This window comes from Tachypleus tridentatus, chromosome 9 (assembly GCF_004210375.1).
Source record: "Tachypleus tridentatus isolate NWPU-2018 chromosome 9, ASM421037v1, whole genome shotgun sequence".
Lineage (NCBI taxonomy): Eukaryota > Metazoa > Arthropoda > Merostomata > Xiphosura > Limulidae > Tachypleus > Tachypleus tridentatus.
The window spans coordinates 88952392-88970280 of record NC_134833.1 but is presented as its reverse complement, the minus strand read 5'-3'; the positions used below and the strand labels follow the sequence as shown (position 1 = coordinate 88970280).

The 17889-nt window shown below is 32.6% G+C and overlaps 1 protein-coding gene and 1 non-coding gene across 2 annotated transcripts; one reads left to right on the top strand and one right to left on the bottom strand.

Annotated features, from left to right (window-relative positions):
* Positions 1-1916: 1916 nt before the first annotated feature.
* LOC143225704 (ergosterol biosynthetic protein 28 homolog) lies at positions 1917-17601 on the top strand. The gene is made up of 4 exons (XM_076455575.1): positions 1917-2115; positions 2900-2990; positions 11240-11358; positions 12609-17601. The coding sequence occupies exons 1-4, from the start codon at positions 1974-1976 to the stop codon at positions 12740-12742; spliced, it is 486 nt and encodes a 161-aa protein (XP_076311690.1). The 5' UTR covers positions 1917-1973; the 3' UTR covers positions 12743-17601.
* A 208-nt stretch (positions 17602-17809) lies between these two features.
* Positions 17810-17889, bottom strand: TRNAL-UAG (transfer RNA leucine (anticodon UAG)). Its single transcript has one exon. It is a non-coding gene; the product is annotated as a tRNA-Leu (tRNA).

The following is a 17889-nucleotide window of genomic DNA, read 5'->3' as shown; positions in this document are numbered from 1 at the left end:
CCGACTTGCTTTCTTTTTAGACAGTTTTATGCTTGATAATCGTCAGTCATCCACAGCTTTAGCTCATACTTTGGCATCTCCAAGCTGTCGGAAAATCTTCTTCATTCCACCTTGTTAATGCAGCGTCCAAAGCTTTCATAACCCTTTACTGATCTTGACAGTGTCGATTTGGTTTCAGCATAAAGATGCAAGTAGAAAGTTTCTCAACGTGTTTATCCTCTTAAGTCATCTTTGTTATATATTAATTTTTTATACTTCTGTGCCTGTGCTTCATTGCATCACATTCCTCCTTATTACACACAAATTATTCGAGACATTTGAAATGTACAACAATGCCTCATTTAAATTTAACAAACTAAACAAAAGGATTGGTTTGTTTCGTATTGAATTTCGCGGAAAGCAACACAAGAGCTATCTGCGCTAGCCGTTCCTAATTTAGTAGTGTAAGACTAGAAGTAAGACAACTAGTCATCACCACCCACTTCCAACTCTTGGGCTACTCTTTTACCAACAAATAGTGGGATTGACTGTAACATTATGACATATCCACGGCTGAAAGGATTTATTATGGGATACATTTTTAGCATAAATTCGTCCAGTAAGAAGATTAGTATCATTTTCTTTGTAGTTAATTGCAAAGTTGTGCTCATCACCGACATTAAATCACAGTTCTCAGCATTATAAATTCACAGATATACCACTGTGTGACTAAGAACGCATGAGTATGCAGTATTATGTATTGAACGATTATTTTCCTTAGGTGACATATCCGATATACATCATTCCAGTTAATTCAGATTATCTGAAAGTATTTGGAGTATGTCAGCAAAGTTGTAAAAACCACTGTTATAAAACTTGTTGAGAATTTAACAGTTGGTTTGGTGTGTTTTGAATTTCGCACAAAGCTACTCTGCGCTAGCCTTCTCTAATTTAGCAGTGTAAGACTAGAGGGAAGGCAGCTCATCATCACTATCCACCGTCAATCTTGGGCTACTTTTTTACCAACGAATAGTGGGATTGACCTCACGGCTGAAAAGGCGAGCATGTTTGATACGACAAGGATTCGAACCTGCAACCCTCAGATTACGAGTCAAACGCCTTAATCCACCTGGCCATGCCGGGCCTTGTGGAAACGACTAAATGGTGTAATGAAAACATATGAGACCAACATCGAACATTATTAATAGATTTAGATTTTAACCACTGTTAGAGTACGAATTCGCTATCTTATAACAGAAATACATTGTTATGGATAAAAGTATTAAGAATCACTGTTACGTGTATTCCAATGTTTTAATTGAAATAAATATCTTCCAAAAATTGAATATATTTAACTGGTAGAAATAAAACTTAAAAAATATTTATGTTGAAAATAACTAAATTTAACTAGCTAGATTTTGAGTTAGCCAGTTTACTTCTTTTAGGCCAAAGCCACACTGGATTATTTGTTTTGTTGATTGCAGAGAAACGAATCCCATTTATCAACATTTAATTTCTTAAATTTACTGCTGTTTCACTGACTGGCGGGTTAGTTTGTGAATTTAGTTCGAAAGCAATGGCAAAATGTATTTTCTGACATTGTCATCAGTCGCAGAAACTTTCTTTTATTAGTAAAATTTCTAATACATTTTACCAACTTGCAAAAATTGTCTTTCTCAATTAAGAGAATTAAGAGAAAAAGTGTGTTTGGACTTTTGAGCAAAAACTTTTATTATCATTTGCACTTTTTCGTAAAAGGGTAAAAAAGCCAAACAGAATGCAAACCTACTTTGAAATATCTCGTACACAATAAAATCAAACAGTTGGCAGATCTTTTGGGTTAATTTATAATTTTTGATCTAGCATATAAATAATTTTCATGTTTGATTTCTATGTGTTTATTTTCCCATTCTGAATCAACTATAAATGTTTTGTGTTAAATATTTGATTTTTCCATTTGACAGAACGATACAGAATATACAAATAAATCCAAGATGGGTGCTTGGATGGTAAATACTCTTCGAGGGTGGCTTGCATTTTTATCATTTATGCATTTCGGAACCGCAACGCGATGTTTTACTGATGAAAGCTTTTTGCAGGCTAAATTGTATACAGCTAATATTGTTCTCAAAGGAGGTAAAATAAGTGTTCAGTTGGTTAATTTGAAGCCTTTATATTAGTACTTTAATTTTTTCATAAGTACAACTGCTACTGTAAATTGTGTAACACTAATAAGGATTGTACTGTCGCTTGCACTGTAGTGTGGGGCTACATTAACTAATTTAGTAAAGTCAAATATAAATGTATTTAATCGACTCAGTAACTGCACACCGTTTCTAATCAGTTTTTATAGAAGTTACATTTGAATGAAAACAAATTTAGCGGTAACAGTAGCTAACTAGAAGTTAAAGCAATAAATGTTTTGGACGGATAATAAGTAATATAGAAAATTTGTTTTCATTTTGTAAATGCAAGTAATATTACTTTATGAAATCAGTATTAAGATTACATAGATGATATCATCAAAATATGCTTTTTGTACTACAATTTAAAATTTCTCACTTTACTTGTCACCACCTTTGGATACAACTACTGGAAAACCACATGAATCTGTTAGTTGTTTAGTTTTATACCTACCCCACAAAGGCAATTCATACTAAATTGCAAGACTGTTTTGTTTTTGCACAGTGAAATTGATAACTTTGTTATGCTGATATAAGTTACTTATTAAATAACATGCTTTTTCCACCTTTTTTTTTTCTCAAATACATCTTTGAAATAAATAAGATAAGAATTAGTTGTACTTAAAATAAATGCAACAGTAATAGCTGTTAGTACAAACAACAGTTTCTTTTCTTCAGTTTTTGTTATTGTTCTTCAGGAACTTATAATGGTGGTTTTTGAATATTATATCTATTAGGTGGCTTTGAAATGGACAGGATATTTGGATTTTGGTCTCTCACTAATGCAATAATTTTCTTGTATGCAGCAGTTTTTATTTACAATCTTCCGTAAGTATGTTATATATATTCACAAATCTATCTATATCTAAATTTTATTGTGTTTCTGTGATTTTTCCAAATTTATGTATAGTTCTTGATTACTCCAAAAAATTCTATATGTTTAAGTCAATTCACTGATCATTTTTGATCCAGGGGTGGTGATATAAAATCTGTATTTTCAAACATAGTAGCTATAGAATGAATGCTAAAATGTATTAAAGTACCCCAAGCAATTACAACTGGTTTAGCAATCTAATCAGTGCTTTTGAAATACTTGTGGTTTCTCAAATATCTGGCTCAAATTTAAGTGATGGCTTGTTTCATAATTTTAGTTATATATAAAAGAAAGAAAGAAAAAGAATTATGAAGATACATAAAGCCATATCAAGTACTTTTCTATATGTTTAGTCAACTGGCTTCTAAGTCATTAATTTTCATTCTTACAATTTACATTATAACTTTGAAGTGAAATGTATTGCTACTTCTAACCTTTAATAGACATTTATGTATGCCATTAATCAGTGTTTATTCTGTTTAAAAAAAAAGAAATTGTAATAGAATAATTTTATTTGTATGTGTCACTAAAAATGGCACATTGTGTATAAAAGGAAAGTAAGCTAAGTTCACATTCAACTTGATACAAAACTCTGAATCATGAATGAAGGTGTAGGACTTTATTGTGTGTTTTATGGATATTTTCCCATGAAAGTAATGTAATTGAGTAATTTTCTGTGTTGAATAAATTGCATCTAGAGTAATTGTGTGTTACATATTAGGTTGTTAATTTTATACTAAAATTATTTTAAGATGAAAGTTTTTCAACAACTATTGTGAAAAAAACAACAAAACAAGTTATGGAAATACAATATACAGACTTTACAATGGAGAAAAGTGTTTTTATTCTTGATAAGAACAGTCTAGATTAACATTAATTCACAAATATATTTTGAGAAGAAATACATTTGTAAAAAAGTCTTTTTATGTAAAAAACTTGTTAATTTTACTAAAAGTATAACACATATAGCTCATTATGTAGCATTGTGCTTAACTACAAAACAAACAACTACTTAATTTCTGATTACAGTTAAATCAGAAATGTAAACAGTAATTGTTTATTGGAGGTAGTTATTTTTTGTTTAATCTTCCAACTAGAGAGAGAGAGAGAGTGAAATAATATGAATTACAAAAAAATTATAATTTATGTTGTCTTTTAATTTGTCTTCTTTGATCATTTTTTTCACTATAAATGCTGTTACTTCACAAAAATATCAATAAATGAATTCCAAAATATACCATCCACTGACACTATAACTATAGCTATTTCTCAAACTCCAGGGTTTCCACTCTCTGCCCATTGAGAATGCTGGCTCCAGTCTTTGATACTCATATATAAGAATCTTGTCCTTATAACCTAATTACTTGTTTTTACAAAGTAATTGGCATGCGTTTCTATCTACAGAAGTGTTGTGATTATTTACTGTTTATGTTGTGACTTTAAACGTGGTTGACATTTATATGGTTATCTCTTTCTTTATATTTATATATTTCTTATCCAAAAAAAAACTTACTGATGAATATGAATTCCTGAGTTAATGTTTCTACTACGGCAGTCATTTAGGCCTCTTCCACCTTTGCTATCTAGTGTTTGTAGCAGCCATGGGAAGGGTCACTCTCAGTTAAAACTGTCCATAATATTATCTGTTGTGGAATGGAGATGTATGTACTAAGAGTGTCTATTTGGGTGGGGGTTCTGAAGCAGATTTTACAAATAACCTGGGAATGACTGGAGACAATTTGGACTTGTTTTTTTTCTGGTTCTTTCTTTTACTAGATCAACTTAAGCAGAGGATCACTTTGATAAGCCATATCTCAAGTTCATTTTCAGCTAGTTAGTTACTTGAGTTTGTGAGGTTTTGGGGTCTCTCCTATTGCATTTGTTTCATTCCTTGTTAACAAAAAAGACAGCAAATGGCTACTTGGTTTTCCCTGTTCCTGATATTGCTGTCCATGCTAGAAGATTTACTGCTCAGTTTTGCAGTGGGACAACTATGTCTTGTTTCCCACATTTGTCAGATCAGCATACTTTGGCTTATCACTGCCAGGAGTAGGTTTATTTAGATTTTCAACCAGTAGACACCCTTTTGGACTTATGGGGGTCCAGATTAGAATCTGTGATCAATTTAAACGGATCACAGTTTTCTTGAATGTGTCACACTTTCACAACTGTACAAAAATATTTATCTTTGTTTTTGTTTAAAAATAATCAACATTCCCCTCAGCATTTTAAGAATAAGTTGAGGATTTTTCTGATGTCTATTTCAGTCAGGACACCTTTTTTCATTCTTTCTTTAGTTTTCTGGCTGGCTGTTTAGATTTAGTGGGTAGAGACACTATGTTAGAAAAGGTTAGTTTATGGTCTCCTGCTCTCAGGGAATTATGGTAAACTCTTTTCTCTATCTCATGTTACTCGCTGGAATGCCAGAGACATTCAAATCCCAAATTGATATTGTCCATTTATATTCTTTTTCATCTTCATTCACTTACCATTTTTCTGACTCTATTATTTCTCAGCTCACTCCTTCAGTTTCCAGGTATGGTGGTATTCATAATAGAGTCCATACATATTCTTGAGGATATTTGGCTTGGGTGGGCCAACAACAGTAGTGTTGGTGACTATCCTGGGGTAGGGGAAGCAGTGGATCATGATTGCAACACTTCCTGGATGTCTGAGTTCTTTTACTGGGTGTTCATGGGTTGGCATCAGGGTTGGTTATTCAGTTTACATCACCTCTGTCATTGTCTGCTCTACCTGCTGCCTTTTCACCACCAATAGGTCCACACCAAGTGGAGCATTGTTCTCAGGTCATGAAAGAGTTGTACAGAAGATTGGCATCCAGTTGTTGATCTGTCTTCACTCAACAAATTTTTAGTCCTCCTTGCTTCACAATGGACTCTTTTCTCATTCTATGATGGCATATAATAAAATATTCCTCGAAGTTTCTCATGTTTGTGTACAAAGTGCAGGTGCTACAGTTTGGCTCTTCTGTTTGGTCTTGCATCAGCAACTTATGTCTTCTGCAGAGTTGTTTTTTTTTTGTCACCTGCATTCTTTCGGCTGGTGTTGTGTACAGTTGGATTCTTCTGGTCCCATTCTGTCAATTAGCAGAACAATACTCTCATATTCTCCTTTCAGAAGCCACAAATGTGGGCTTCCTTATCAAATTGGATGTGTTTTTTCGTACTCGCTTAAGTTGTACTCAACTAACCTTTATTGGATCATGGAAAGAGCTATCGGTCTTTTACTTCTGTCTCCTTCTTCTGTTGTGTGGATTTTTCTCTCTCTCTCTCATTTGGGGGTGGGACATCCCTTGAGCTTCTTATTCCTTATTGTACATATCAGGTCTCTTCAGTCATCACTACATAACTATTAGATCATACATTCCGATCCTTTGGAACATCTTGTTTCATTACTCAGGAACAATATCATCAATTGTAGATGCTGGCTGGATTGGAATAACATTACTATTGATGTACCCATTACATCATCAACTTGTTCCAAGAATCCATCTATTCACAGACACATCTCCATAATGGCAGAGAGTTTATCTTCAAAGACAGGATACTTGGACAGAAGACGAGTCTACCCTCCATACTAGCTTTCTCAAACTTCTTTCAGTATATCAGTCAATGGTTCAAGGTCTGTCTCTCATGAGGGAAAAATTTGTCAAAATGTATTCTGACAATTTCATGATTTTAAATCAGGTTTCTCGTCAAGGAGGCACACATTCTGAAGACCTTTGTTGTCATATCATAGTTCTTCTCTACTGGGTTCATTCCCATCATATTAGTCTTTTAGCATGTTATAGTCCAGGAATGATGAATTTAATTGCAGATCACTTGTCTTGTTTGATAGGTCAATGGGCAATATAATTCTGTCCCCCTCTCGATATCTTTCTCTCTGATGGCCAGGAAATAGCTGATACCTGAAGCATTCCCTATACTCTAGGTGAAAGCTTTTGCCAGGTATCTTTCACTTCTGCTTCTTCCTCCACCTACTTAGCCATCATACTTGGGCAGAGCAATTACCTGTTTCCTTTCAAGCTGATTGTCTCTGTGATTATAATCATCCCTTTACTCTGGTGGAACTCAAACTTGCTCTTTATTGGTCTGGCAGTACATCGGTTGGACCTGATGATTTACATTATGAAATGCTGTGCCATTTATCTCTTGCTTCTCTTGCTATTTTTCTGATTGTTTTTAACTGGATCTGGCATGACAATGTTTTTCCTGATGACTGGCACCAGGCTGTTGTCCTACCTTTCTCTGGGGCTGGGAAAGATCCCAAGATTTCTTCAAACTACTGTCCAATTGCTTTGATGAGCTGTCTCTGTAAGACCTTAGAGAAGATGATCAATGCTCATCTCATTTAGTTCCTTGAATCAAACAATCTCCTCTCACCCACCCACTTTGGACCACTTGATTTGACTTGAAACATCAATGAAAGAAGCCTTTCTCAAACAACATCTTGTGTCGGTATTCTTTAACATTGAGAAGGCTTATGATACAACATGGAGGTATGGCATTTCGCAAGACCTCCATATATATGGGTTATGTGACCATTTGCCCATATTTATTAAAAATGTTTTAATGGACAGGCGATTCCAAGTTCATGTGGGTTCGACACTTTCCCGTTCTTTTCTACAGGAACTTGGAGCCCCTCAGGGCTGTGTTTTGAGTGTCACACTTTTCAGTATAAAGATTAATGCCATCACTGAACAACTTCCTCTTTCTGTTGCAAACGGGCTCTACGTTGATGACTTTCACATCTCATGTCAACAGGAGTTATGTTGAGTGGCAGCTACAGACTGCCCTCAATCATTTACTGAAGTGGACCATAGCAAATGGCTTTAACTTCTCTCTCTCTAAAACCATTTCTTACCAAAGCTTCTCACCTGAGGTTGTGTTTTCCTTCGTAGGTGGCCCATACTTTTTCAGAACAGACAGTCTGCAATTGCTCCTTTTGGCCTTTGTATACAGGTGCAATTAGATGAATTAGGTCTGTCTTTGGATAACATTGCAGTATCCACTGGTCAGCCCATCCTACCATGGCTTCTTACAGTCCTTAAATGTGACCTATCTTTAAGTCATCTGAGAAAAGCAGACACTCCTGATTGGAAATACTGTCTGTTATTTGCTGAACATCTTTTGAACCATCCTTCAATTTCTATTTATACAGTTGGTTCGAAATCAGGTGACTGTGTGGGTTCTACCATCGTTTGTTGTGGTTTAGTGATTGTGTGCAGAATCCTCTCTACAGCTTCTGTGTTCATTGCTGAACTGTATGCCATTTCTCTTGCCCTGGATCACATAGAAGCTAAGCAATACTCAAATTGCACTATTTATACTGACTCACTTAGTTCTGTACTTGCTCTGGAATCACTTCACATTAGTTCACACCCAGTTCTTGCCGATATTCAAAACAGACTAGTCCATTTCTCTAACATCTACTTCTATCTAGTTTTTCTAAATACCGGGCCATGTTGATATTTGTGGGAATAAGCTCGTCAACACCGCAGCTAAATCTATTTGCTCCGGCACCATCACTGTTGTGCCTGTTCCACACATGGACTATGGTCCTATATTCAAGGCTCAGCTCCGTGCCAGTTGGCAGTTGACTTGGAGTGAACAACGTGGAAACAAACTTTTTCAAATAAAACCATCTGTTGGACTTTGGACATCTTGCTTCCATAAGGATCGGAAAGAGGAAGTTGTTCTAACTATACTCTGCATTGGTCACATTTTTTCAACTCATTGTTTTCTTTTATCTAGGACTGATGCACCAATGTGTTGTCTGTGTAACACTCAGGTCACAATAAGCCACATTTTATTGTCTTGCCATCAGTATAACTCTCAACAATGAAACCATTCTAAACATGTTCTGTTCCAAGGTTTATCCATAACATTAGACAATGATGGTGACAATGTTCACTTCGGAAATGTTTTTAGTTTTTTAAAGGGCCATTAATCTTTTTAATGCTATTTAAGTATTTTAATTTATACACTAGACATTTTTTAATCTGATTCCCTTGTAAGAATCAAAGTCCATCTTGTTCGATTTGAAATTAGAAAATGGCCTTAATGTCAAATAGCTCGAAACCTGGACTGGAAAAGCCAATTTCAGGTGACTAACACTGCTGTTTGAACTACCTGTTAGTCATCCTGGCAAGTTACTATTAAAATTTTGCTAGAAGTCTTTTAAATTTTTTATTACTTTGGTTTTTGAAAATGGCCATAATGTCAAATAACTCAGAACCAGGACTGGAAAGGCCAACTTCAGGTGACTGATGGTGGTTTTTGTACTTACTTGTTAGTCTTCCTGGTGAGTTTTGATAATTACAGTTATGCTACAAAAAGTCCTTTACAACTTGTATTACTGTAGTTTTTCTCTTAATGCTGTAGACTGGATGTAAAAATTGGTTTTATGCTATTTGTTTTTTTTTAAACTTTGTTTTATTTTACTTTAATTTCATTTTATGAATTTTACTAAATTTACCTTAATTTTAACTTTTTACCAGATGTTTGGTGCAGATAGCCTAGCTCCTTGGTGGTATAAAACACCAAATCAACCAAGTAACCAATCACACACACACACGTAACATTGTGGTTTAATACCCTTAGCCATCTGGTGTGATCATTATAAAGTCCACCAGTGACTGAAACATTGCACTTGTTCTAAAATGAATTGTACTTACTGTAAAAACTGTAAATTATAATAAAATATACTTTATCAGTAAGTTAATTCAAAATGAAACTACAGGGTGGCCCGTAAGTTCCTAGCCATCCATATATCTTGTGTATCCAGTGTATCTGTGTGTTGCCCCTCATTCTCACTGCATAATATTATGTGATGCCATGTTTTGTGAGACATTTTCCTCAACATAGTAGGGGTTATTGTTCCAAATGCCATGGTAACAGCTGTCTTCAATTCATCATTAGTATTATAACGTTGTTTAGACACAGTGTGGATGGGTAGGGACTTACGGACCACCCTGTATATAGTATGTGACTGTATTAGTCTGAAGTTTGAGGAAAAGTAGGGCTGGTAGTAGGCACTTTTTAATTATACTTTTTGTTTAAGCTAATATTTGTCATAAGAGCATTTAGATAAAGAGGTTGTTTGCCCCTATGTGCTATATTTGCATTCTAAAACAGATGAATTGTGTGGCAAGAATTATTATAAGGTAGAAAAAAAGCTTCTATTTCACAGAAACTAAACTAAGGGTGGTCTGAGAGAAAAACACATTTTTTATGGTTTTAGATTACTTTAGCACTTTTAAGGCTTAAGTAAAAACTTATTTATACTTCTTTGCTCTACCATTAGTTTCATTGCTATCATAAGCAACAAGGTTAATTTCCAAAACAATCTTTGTTTAGTCATTAGAAGTTTGGATAAGTAGTCACCTTCACTGTTTTATTATTCAAGCACAGATTAATTAAAAATTTGCATTTATTTTTTAAAATGCAATTGGTTTTTAATTGTACCTAATTTAAACATAAAGTTGTAATAATTGACTTTTTTCATTATGTGTTAAGCCTTTATCATTCAATGATTTCATCACTCTGGGCTCTGGTGGAGATAATGAATAAGCAGGAATGTGATGTATCCATTTTTAAAAATATGTTTAAATTTTGTTTATTTTTATGATAAAGTAGAGAAAAATTATTTTAGAAAATAGGTATCACCAAGTTTTTTATGATAAAGAAAATTAAGATTAGTTAGCAAGTTTTTTAATGTTGAGAACCAAGTTACAAACTTCGGTTACCCATAAAATAAGCCTACCTTATTTAAATGCATTAACAAGTCCTTGTCAATCCATATTTTAAATGTATTCTCAAAATGGTTGGTATGGATACTAGTGCTTTAATTTTAATTAAACTGCTAATACCCATACCGGCTATCTTGAAATTAATTTTTACTTCAAGTGGGTTTGTCGTCATCACAAATTCATATTTTAGTTATTCATTTGGTAATTATCATTGAGTAAATAGTAATGTGTTTAGTAATATTTATTGAGTTAATAGCATGATAAATTTCGTTAATTAAATAGTACTGATATAGGTAGTTTTATTATTTTGTAAATAACAATATGTGTGATAGGTTTCATTTATTGAATAACAGTGTGATAAATAAATTTCATTGAGTAAATAACAGTGCATTTTGTAAGTTTCATTGAATTATTAGTATTATTTTTTTACAGAGTAATGTCCTTGAGTGGTCTAATGGTGGTTGTGTACCTTCTTTACTTCATGATAGAGACATTCCTGTATAAAAGTGTATCTATATCAGGAGCTGGACTGTATCCAGTTACTGTCAGTGGTAAGGACTATAAGTGAGGCATACAAAATATTCTGTTACAAAAGCACAAATTAATTCTCTTACTAGTAGTAACTCTTTAATGTTCTGGTAATCTGTTCTGAGTATAGTGAATCAAATATAAAAAATCTTTACTCAAACCAAGTTTTGAACCACAAGGATCAGTGGACTCAGGCTGATGTTTTACCTACTGACTGTTGGATATATATAAAGACTGTTCAGCTTATGAGTTATTGTTTAATGATCTAATAATTAATTATTATTTAGTTTTTTGTAAATAGTTTGTTAAATGCTAATTATTTTAAAAGTGATAATTATGACAAGTTTTGTTACAAACTCTTTACAAGTCATATGTAGTTCAATTATTGTACCAGTATTTTATAGTGTTGTTGATGTTATCTTGCTTGAGGCTTCTAAGGTTTTTCTTGTTATGTTTTGTATTGCTACCAGATGGCTAGATTTTTTCGTTGTTGCATGTTATAAATACATAGATGTGCAGAAGTAAGTTAGTTAAGTGAAATTAGGCTGAATGGTTCTTAGTTTAATCGTAACAGGTGATTTCTAAAGTGAACTTTATCATTGATTGTATTGTGATAACAGAGGGTGAAACATTTAATTTATCTTCATAGTGAGTGTTCTAAATGAACCTGCCTGTATGGACTTTGAGGAAAAAAGAAACAATTATGTAAATATCTGGATACAATTGTGATAACCATAGGTGTAACGAATTCTTGTGCACACTTTTGATTTGTTTTGAGTATGCAATTTAAAACATGTAGATGGTGTGCAGTCCATTTATCATTGAAATTTATTACTAACAAGTCACATGAATCTAATGTAAAGAATTTCTGACACTGACGTACTCATTAGAGATAGATTTTAGAGTAAACATCTCACTGATACAATATGAGTGATTTAATATTTAATGATGACAATGAGAAACTAAAATCTAAATATTTTAAGAGGTTGAAGAGGAAATATTACCTGCAAATATATAAAATATATATATATATATATATATATATATTGTTAAAGCTATCAGACATGATCCACTGTAAGTAATTAACATAATGACAAGAAAAACAGATATTTTAAGGGTTTTGTTTTCATTAAGGAGAGGGCATAAAACTTATTTCATTGGTTCATCTTTATCAAAAGGAAGTAGCATGTGTAGATTTCAGTTTTTAAAATATTTTTTGGAGATGAGATTCAAATAGCTTTCTTATATTGTCATTTATCTGATGTTTTTAAAGCAATGACTTTAGTCTGGATGGTCCTTTCATACAAGTCTGTCAAGGAAGGATCATGTTATCAGGATGATACAGATGAGAACGAAGAGCTTCGTAGGAAGATGCCTTTCAGCAAGCCAACCAAGAAAACAAGATGATCATTTCTTATTTTTAATTCTGTGAATCTCTTACATTCTTTGTTAGTTGTATAAGCTCTAGAGATGTGGTCAGAATAATTGAACATTTATAATTAGGCTTAAAAATGTTCTTTACCAGTGCTGTTAAAGTTGTAATTCTTATGTCTATCCATTTTACCTTTCAAATATGAAGAACAGAAGTGTCTAAGTAAGGCATTGCATGGTTCCAATTGTTAAAAGGAGAAAATGCTTTTAAAATCATTATATTTTGTAGTGTAATTAATAATTTCATTTCTCCAGAAGATTTGGCCTTGAAGGTTGTTGTTTTTAGCTGTATTAGTGGTCTAATCATCAGGGAACTATGTCAAGGCCATTTCTTAGATCCTTTCTGTCAAATAGTATAGTCCCTGTGTGTATTAATTTTAGGTATATCAAGCAGCTGTATAATTTAATACACAGATTTATAAGTATTTAAAGTTTAGATTGTAATAAATTGTTTGCAATTAAATGAACCTTTTTAGTGAGAAATACATCAAAATATTTTACTTCATGGTGTATTTCTTGGTCTAGGTACCAAAGTAACTTTTTGTTTAATGCCCAGTAGCTTCAGGCTGCCATTAGTGAGGAAAGGTTTGAGTGTTGTTAGTGGTAGAAAGGTACTAAGGACTTTGAAAGATTTAACTGAAGAACATTAATCGTGTATTTACTGCTGATTAGTCAGTAAGGTTATTTTATTTAGGCATTTTTACCCATTTTCCTCCTGTTTTGTTACTTAAATCCAGCCATGACAGTAATAATATTTTTAGTGATTCCATATCAGTCACATAGTAATGTGGGTGCTCTGCTCAGGGTGACAGTGAGGAGGGAATTGCCATTGGGAGAGTTGAAATACCAGTACAAGTTTTAAAACCAAATGAAAAATTTGCCAAAGTAAGAAAAAAATTTTAAAAAATGCTCAGACTATTACAACAACTTAATGTTAATATTCACTATAAAATAAATTTTAATTTTTTTGGCAATACAAAATATAAACACGAAAAATTAAATGTTTGATAAAAATTGCATCAAAAGATGAATGTTTGTTGACATTTTAGTTATCAGTTTGTTGAGCATAACCAGCTGGTTGTAATTGACATTCCAAGTTTTGTTCACTTAACACTGTGATTTTACATACATGAGGTATGTTTCATTAAATAATTATGATAAAGCATGAAATATTGGTGTTTATAATATATCATGATACTTATATCAATGTCCAGTAATTTTTGACAATATGCTATCACAGTGATGTTTAAGTGTTTATAAATGCATCGTTGTGATGTTATAGAAACTTATGTTTATGAGTGGTGGTCACTGTGACTATCAGAGATTAGTAAAAAGATGCAGAAGGTTACACTTTGCACCAAACTATATTGTGATGTTAAGACATAGAGGGTGATGATGTGACTGCACGGAGATGTTTTAGTGTTTAAATTCTTAATATCGAAAACATCATTTCAGATTTACATCAACAACTACAATACTATTCTATATTGAATTAGTACTGATGCTTATTGACTTAGTCATCTTAGTTTCAGCATTTTACAATGCCCAGTGTAGTATCATTGTATATTTAATATGTTGTTAATGCTTACTGCTTAATAAATAACGATATCAATTATCATAGCTAGTATTATACCATACTTTATTTAATTAGTGTTATTGCAATGACATTGATAATTAATTGTCTCTGCTTGTCTGGGCCAATAATCTGATAACTCAATGGGTATCTGATTGGAAAAAAGGTTTTGAACCAATTGTTTGAAGCTTTTCTGTTGTAATAAATTTTTTTACTTCATTATTTACTGGATATACTGTTAATTTTAATTTTGTTAGTGGTCTAGTTATTTGTGAGTAATGCCAGGTTGATAAAAAAAAAAGATACCAACAGAGATGACAAAGGATGCTGGTCTCACATTGCCAGAGGAAGTAAAAAGGGCTATGTTTGAATATCCTGATTGCTTTCATCATAATTGAAGATTTGTTCTAAGACAATGGATCATGTTTTGCCAATGTTCATTGTTATTCAGTCAAACACTTTGTTTGTTGCTGCAGAAGAAACACTTTGGAAGTGTATTCTAAATTTGACTCAGATTTTCAATGAATTAAATGATAAAGATATCAGTGTTGGAATTGGAAGACTTTGGAGGCATTTGGAAGCTGCCAAAATCAGTGTTGAAGAGGAAAAGAAGTGGACAGCATTATAGTTTCTAGAGTTAATTGTGAAATGAAATTTTTGTGAATCTCTGTCAAGCTTGTCACTGTGTTTGATATTCCTTTTGATTGAGTGTGTATTACTTCATTTGAAAAAAGTTTTTCCAAACTGAAGTTGCTAAAAAATTTACTTTGCTCGATTATGAGCCAGACAAGTTTGACAATTCTGGCTTTACTTTCAATTTAGCATGAATACGCAAAGACTGAATTTTTATGAGGTCACTGATCAATTTGCAGAAATTAAGGCTTAAAAGCAGAGACTGTGAATCCTCTTTATTTACCTTTGAAGAATAGGTTAAGAGTGGAAACTGGATTTCTTCTGTTTTGTGAATAAAATAAAATGCAGTATTACATGTTCACTGAATTTTTAATGTCCTGCATTTTTCTTATTTCCAATTTGCTTATGACAGTATTGTACTGTTTAAAAATCTACTTACACACATATTTTTCTGTGTGTTTAAAATTATGTGTGGTGGGTGCTAAAGGAAGAATCCACCTCAGGTGTGAAATAACTTAGGTGCATCCCTGTTCCACACACTTCTACTTATAATTTTTTTAGATTTTTATTCTTATTGGTGAAACAGTTAAGATTTTTCCTCACTGTTTCTTATTTAAGGATACACATTTTTCGTATGCTTCATCATTCATTTTCATGTATAGGGGTAGTGAATATGAGAGTTAAGACCCCCTGGTTGTGAAAAACCAACTGAAATTTCAAAAACATATGCAGGAGCCAAGGAACAGATTGGAGGCGTCAAACCACACAACCATAATTCAATAATACAGTCTAAAAAACGTTTTCTTTTCATTACAAAAATATACTAATAAGTGAAATCTACAGAACACCTTGTCAGGAACATAGGCATAGAAAGAAAGGAGATTGCTTTGTCCATGGCATTTGTAGATGGTGCTTACCTTTGGATTCATGCTTGCATAAAGCAAATAGTATTAACTGATAAAAACGAAATGATGATGAAAGTGGAGAAAGAAGAGTAATGAGAAGGACAAGTGCTCTGAGATGTCAATATTTAAATTTAATTAGAAGAAAGCAAGGTGTATGATATTGATTTTGGAGGAAATGGAAAGGCTGAAACCTCTAAAACTGTTATTGCTATATGCAACTTTATCTTTTTATAGTACTTCATGGGAATCTGAGGGTCACAGGTTCGAATCCCTGTCACACCAAACATGCTCGTCTTTTCAGCCGTGGGGTCATTATAATGTTACAGTAAATCCCACTATTCGTTGGTAAAAGAGTAGCCCAAGAGTTGGCAGTGGGGGGTGATGACTAGCTGCCTTCCCTCTAGCCTTACACTACTAAATTAGGGATGACTAGCACAGATATCCCTCGTGTAGCTTTGTGCAAAAGTAAAAAAAACAAGAACAAGTACTTCATGGATTATAAATATGAAAGTTCTAAATAGAAAGATAAAGTTGTTTATTTTTACTAATAAGCACCTTCTGGACAAGATATTTCAAAATTTATTATGATGGTTAGAGGGGTCAATTTTTTGTTACTGGGGGTCTTATTAAATGTTTTGTAGATTTCGACAGTTTGGGTCTCATGATAGGATATGGCTGTGTATTATTAGTGAGTCATTTGAAATATACCTTAGAAAATCTCAAACGTTATTAATGTTTTCTATTTGTCTTATATAATAATCTGTGAAGAATATATTAAAAATGCTGAAATGTTTTATAGAAATAAAACTTTTTTAAAATCGGTTCTTTATGTCAAATTACACAGTCTTAATTTTTCATGAAAGCTGTAATTTTAAGAATTCTAAAAAATATGACAGTACTTATGTGAAATTGAAAATTACTTTATACGTGTTACTTCTTGCTTTTACAATGATTTTGTCAACTAGTAAAAATTACTAACTTTTTTAAATTTAAAGGAATAATTTTATTAACGCAAGTACAATTCCGTTTTATGACTTGTATTGATTATGTAAAATAAAGATGCAAAATATTTTGTTATTTCTGTAAAGAGTATTTGTCAGTGGCCAACAGATGGCAGAATTATATATTTACAAGAAATTGAAAATGTATGTTTCCTGTCGCTTGGATTGTCGGTAATTTACGGACTTACTACCGTGGCAAGATTTCTGGAGGTGAACACAACAAATTGTTCGTTGTGGCAATAAAACAAATAGGTTTATTACTTTACAGCACTACTATTAACCAGTAAAGTAATAAATTTCAACAAAAGTGTTTGTGTCGCAGATAACCTTCATATGATTAATTTGAAAACAATTAGTATAGTCAACGAAACATTTTCACTTGCGAATATTGGTTATGTTTGTGTTCAAAGGCGATTACAACTTTAAAGTGAAAAATTTACGATTTTTGGTAATATTAGTAAATGATAACTGTGTATCAATAGAGTAAGCAATTCGAATGGTTCTTATCAAAATTGTTTGAAGTACTTTGTGCATGTTTATAGTTAAATTTGTATTAAAGTGTTTTAACGGATTATTTTTCAGGCCGTTTTATTTTCTGGTCACTTGATAGTATGCATTCTATTGAACTATATACAAATTATGTGTTATTTCATTAACTTATGTAAATTTTGGTATAGGAATTCATACTCAGTTTATAGAGACAATAAAGGTTTCCTGAAATAATTTTGGTTTCATTATTTATTTATAAGTTATTAAATTTAATGTAGAATTGTAAAATGAAATTTATTAAAACCTCCAATGTCTGTCTGTAATTGATAATAAATTAATGAGATAGGAGAAATTAAAATCATATTGTATTTGGAAATATTTATTTACGGTTAGAAATCCCTGATTTTCCGCGTTACCCTTTGAAATTTAAATAAAATATTTATGGCAGCGGTGGGATTCGAACCCACGCCCTTTCGGACTGGTGCCTAAAACCAGCGCCTTAGACCGCTCGGCCACGCTACC

Excerpts from the sequence above, each read along its gene's own strand:
- LOC143225704 (XM_076455575.1), top strand. The coding sequence starts at position 1,974 with ATGGGTGCTTGGATGGTAAATACTCTTCGAGGGTGGCTTGCATTTTTA. Across the intron at positions 2,116-2,899 it reads TAATATTGTTCTCAAAGGAG|GTGGCTTTGAAATGGACAGG; the intron begins GTAAAATAAGTG and ends TATATCTATTAG. Across the intron at positions 2,991-11,239 it reads GTTTTTATTTACAATCTTCC|AGTAATGTCCTTGAGTGGTC; the intron begins GTAAGTATGTTA and ends ATTTTTTTACAG.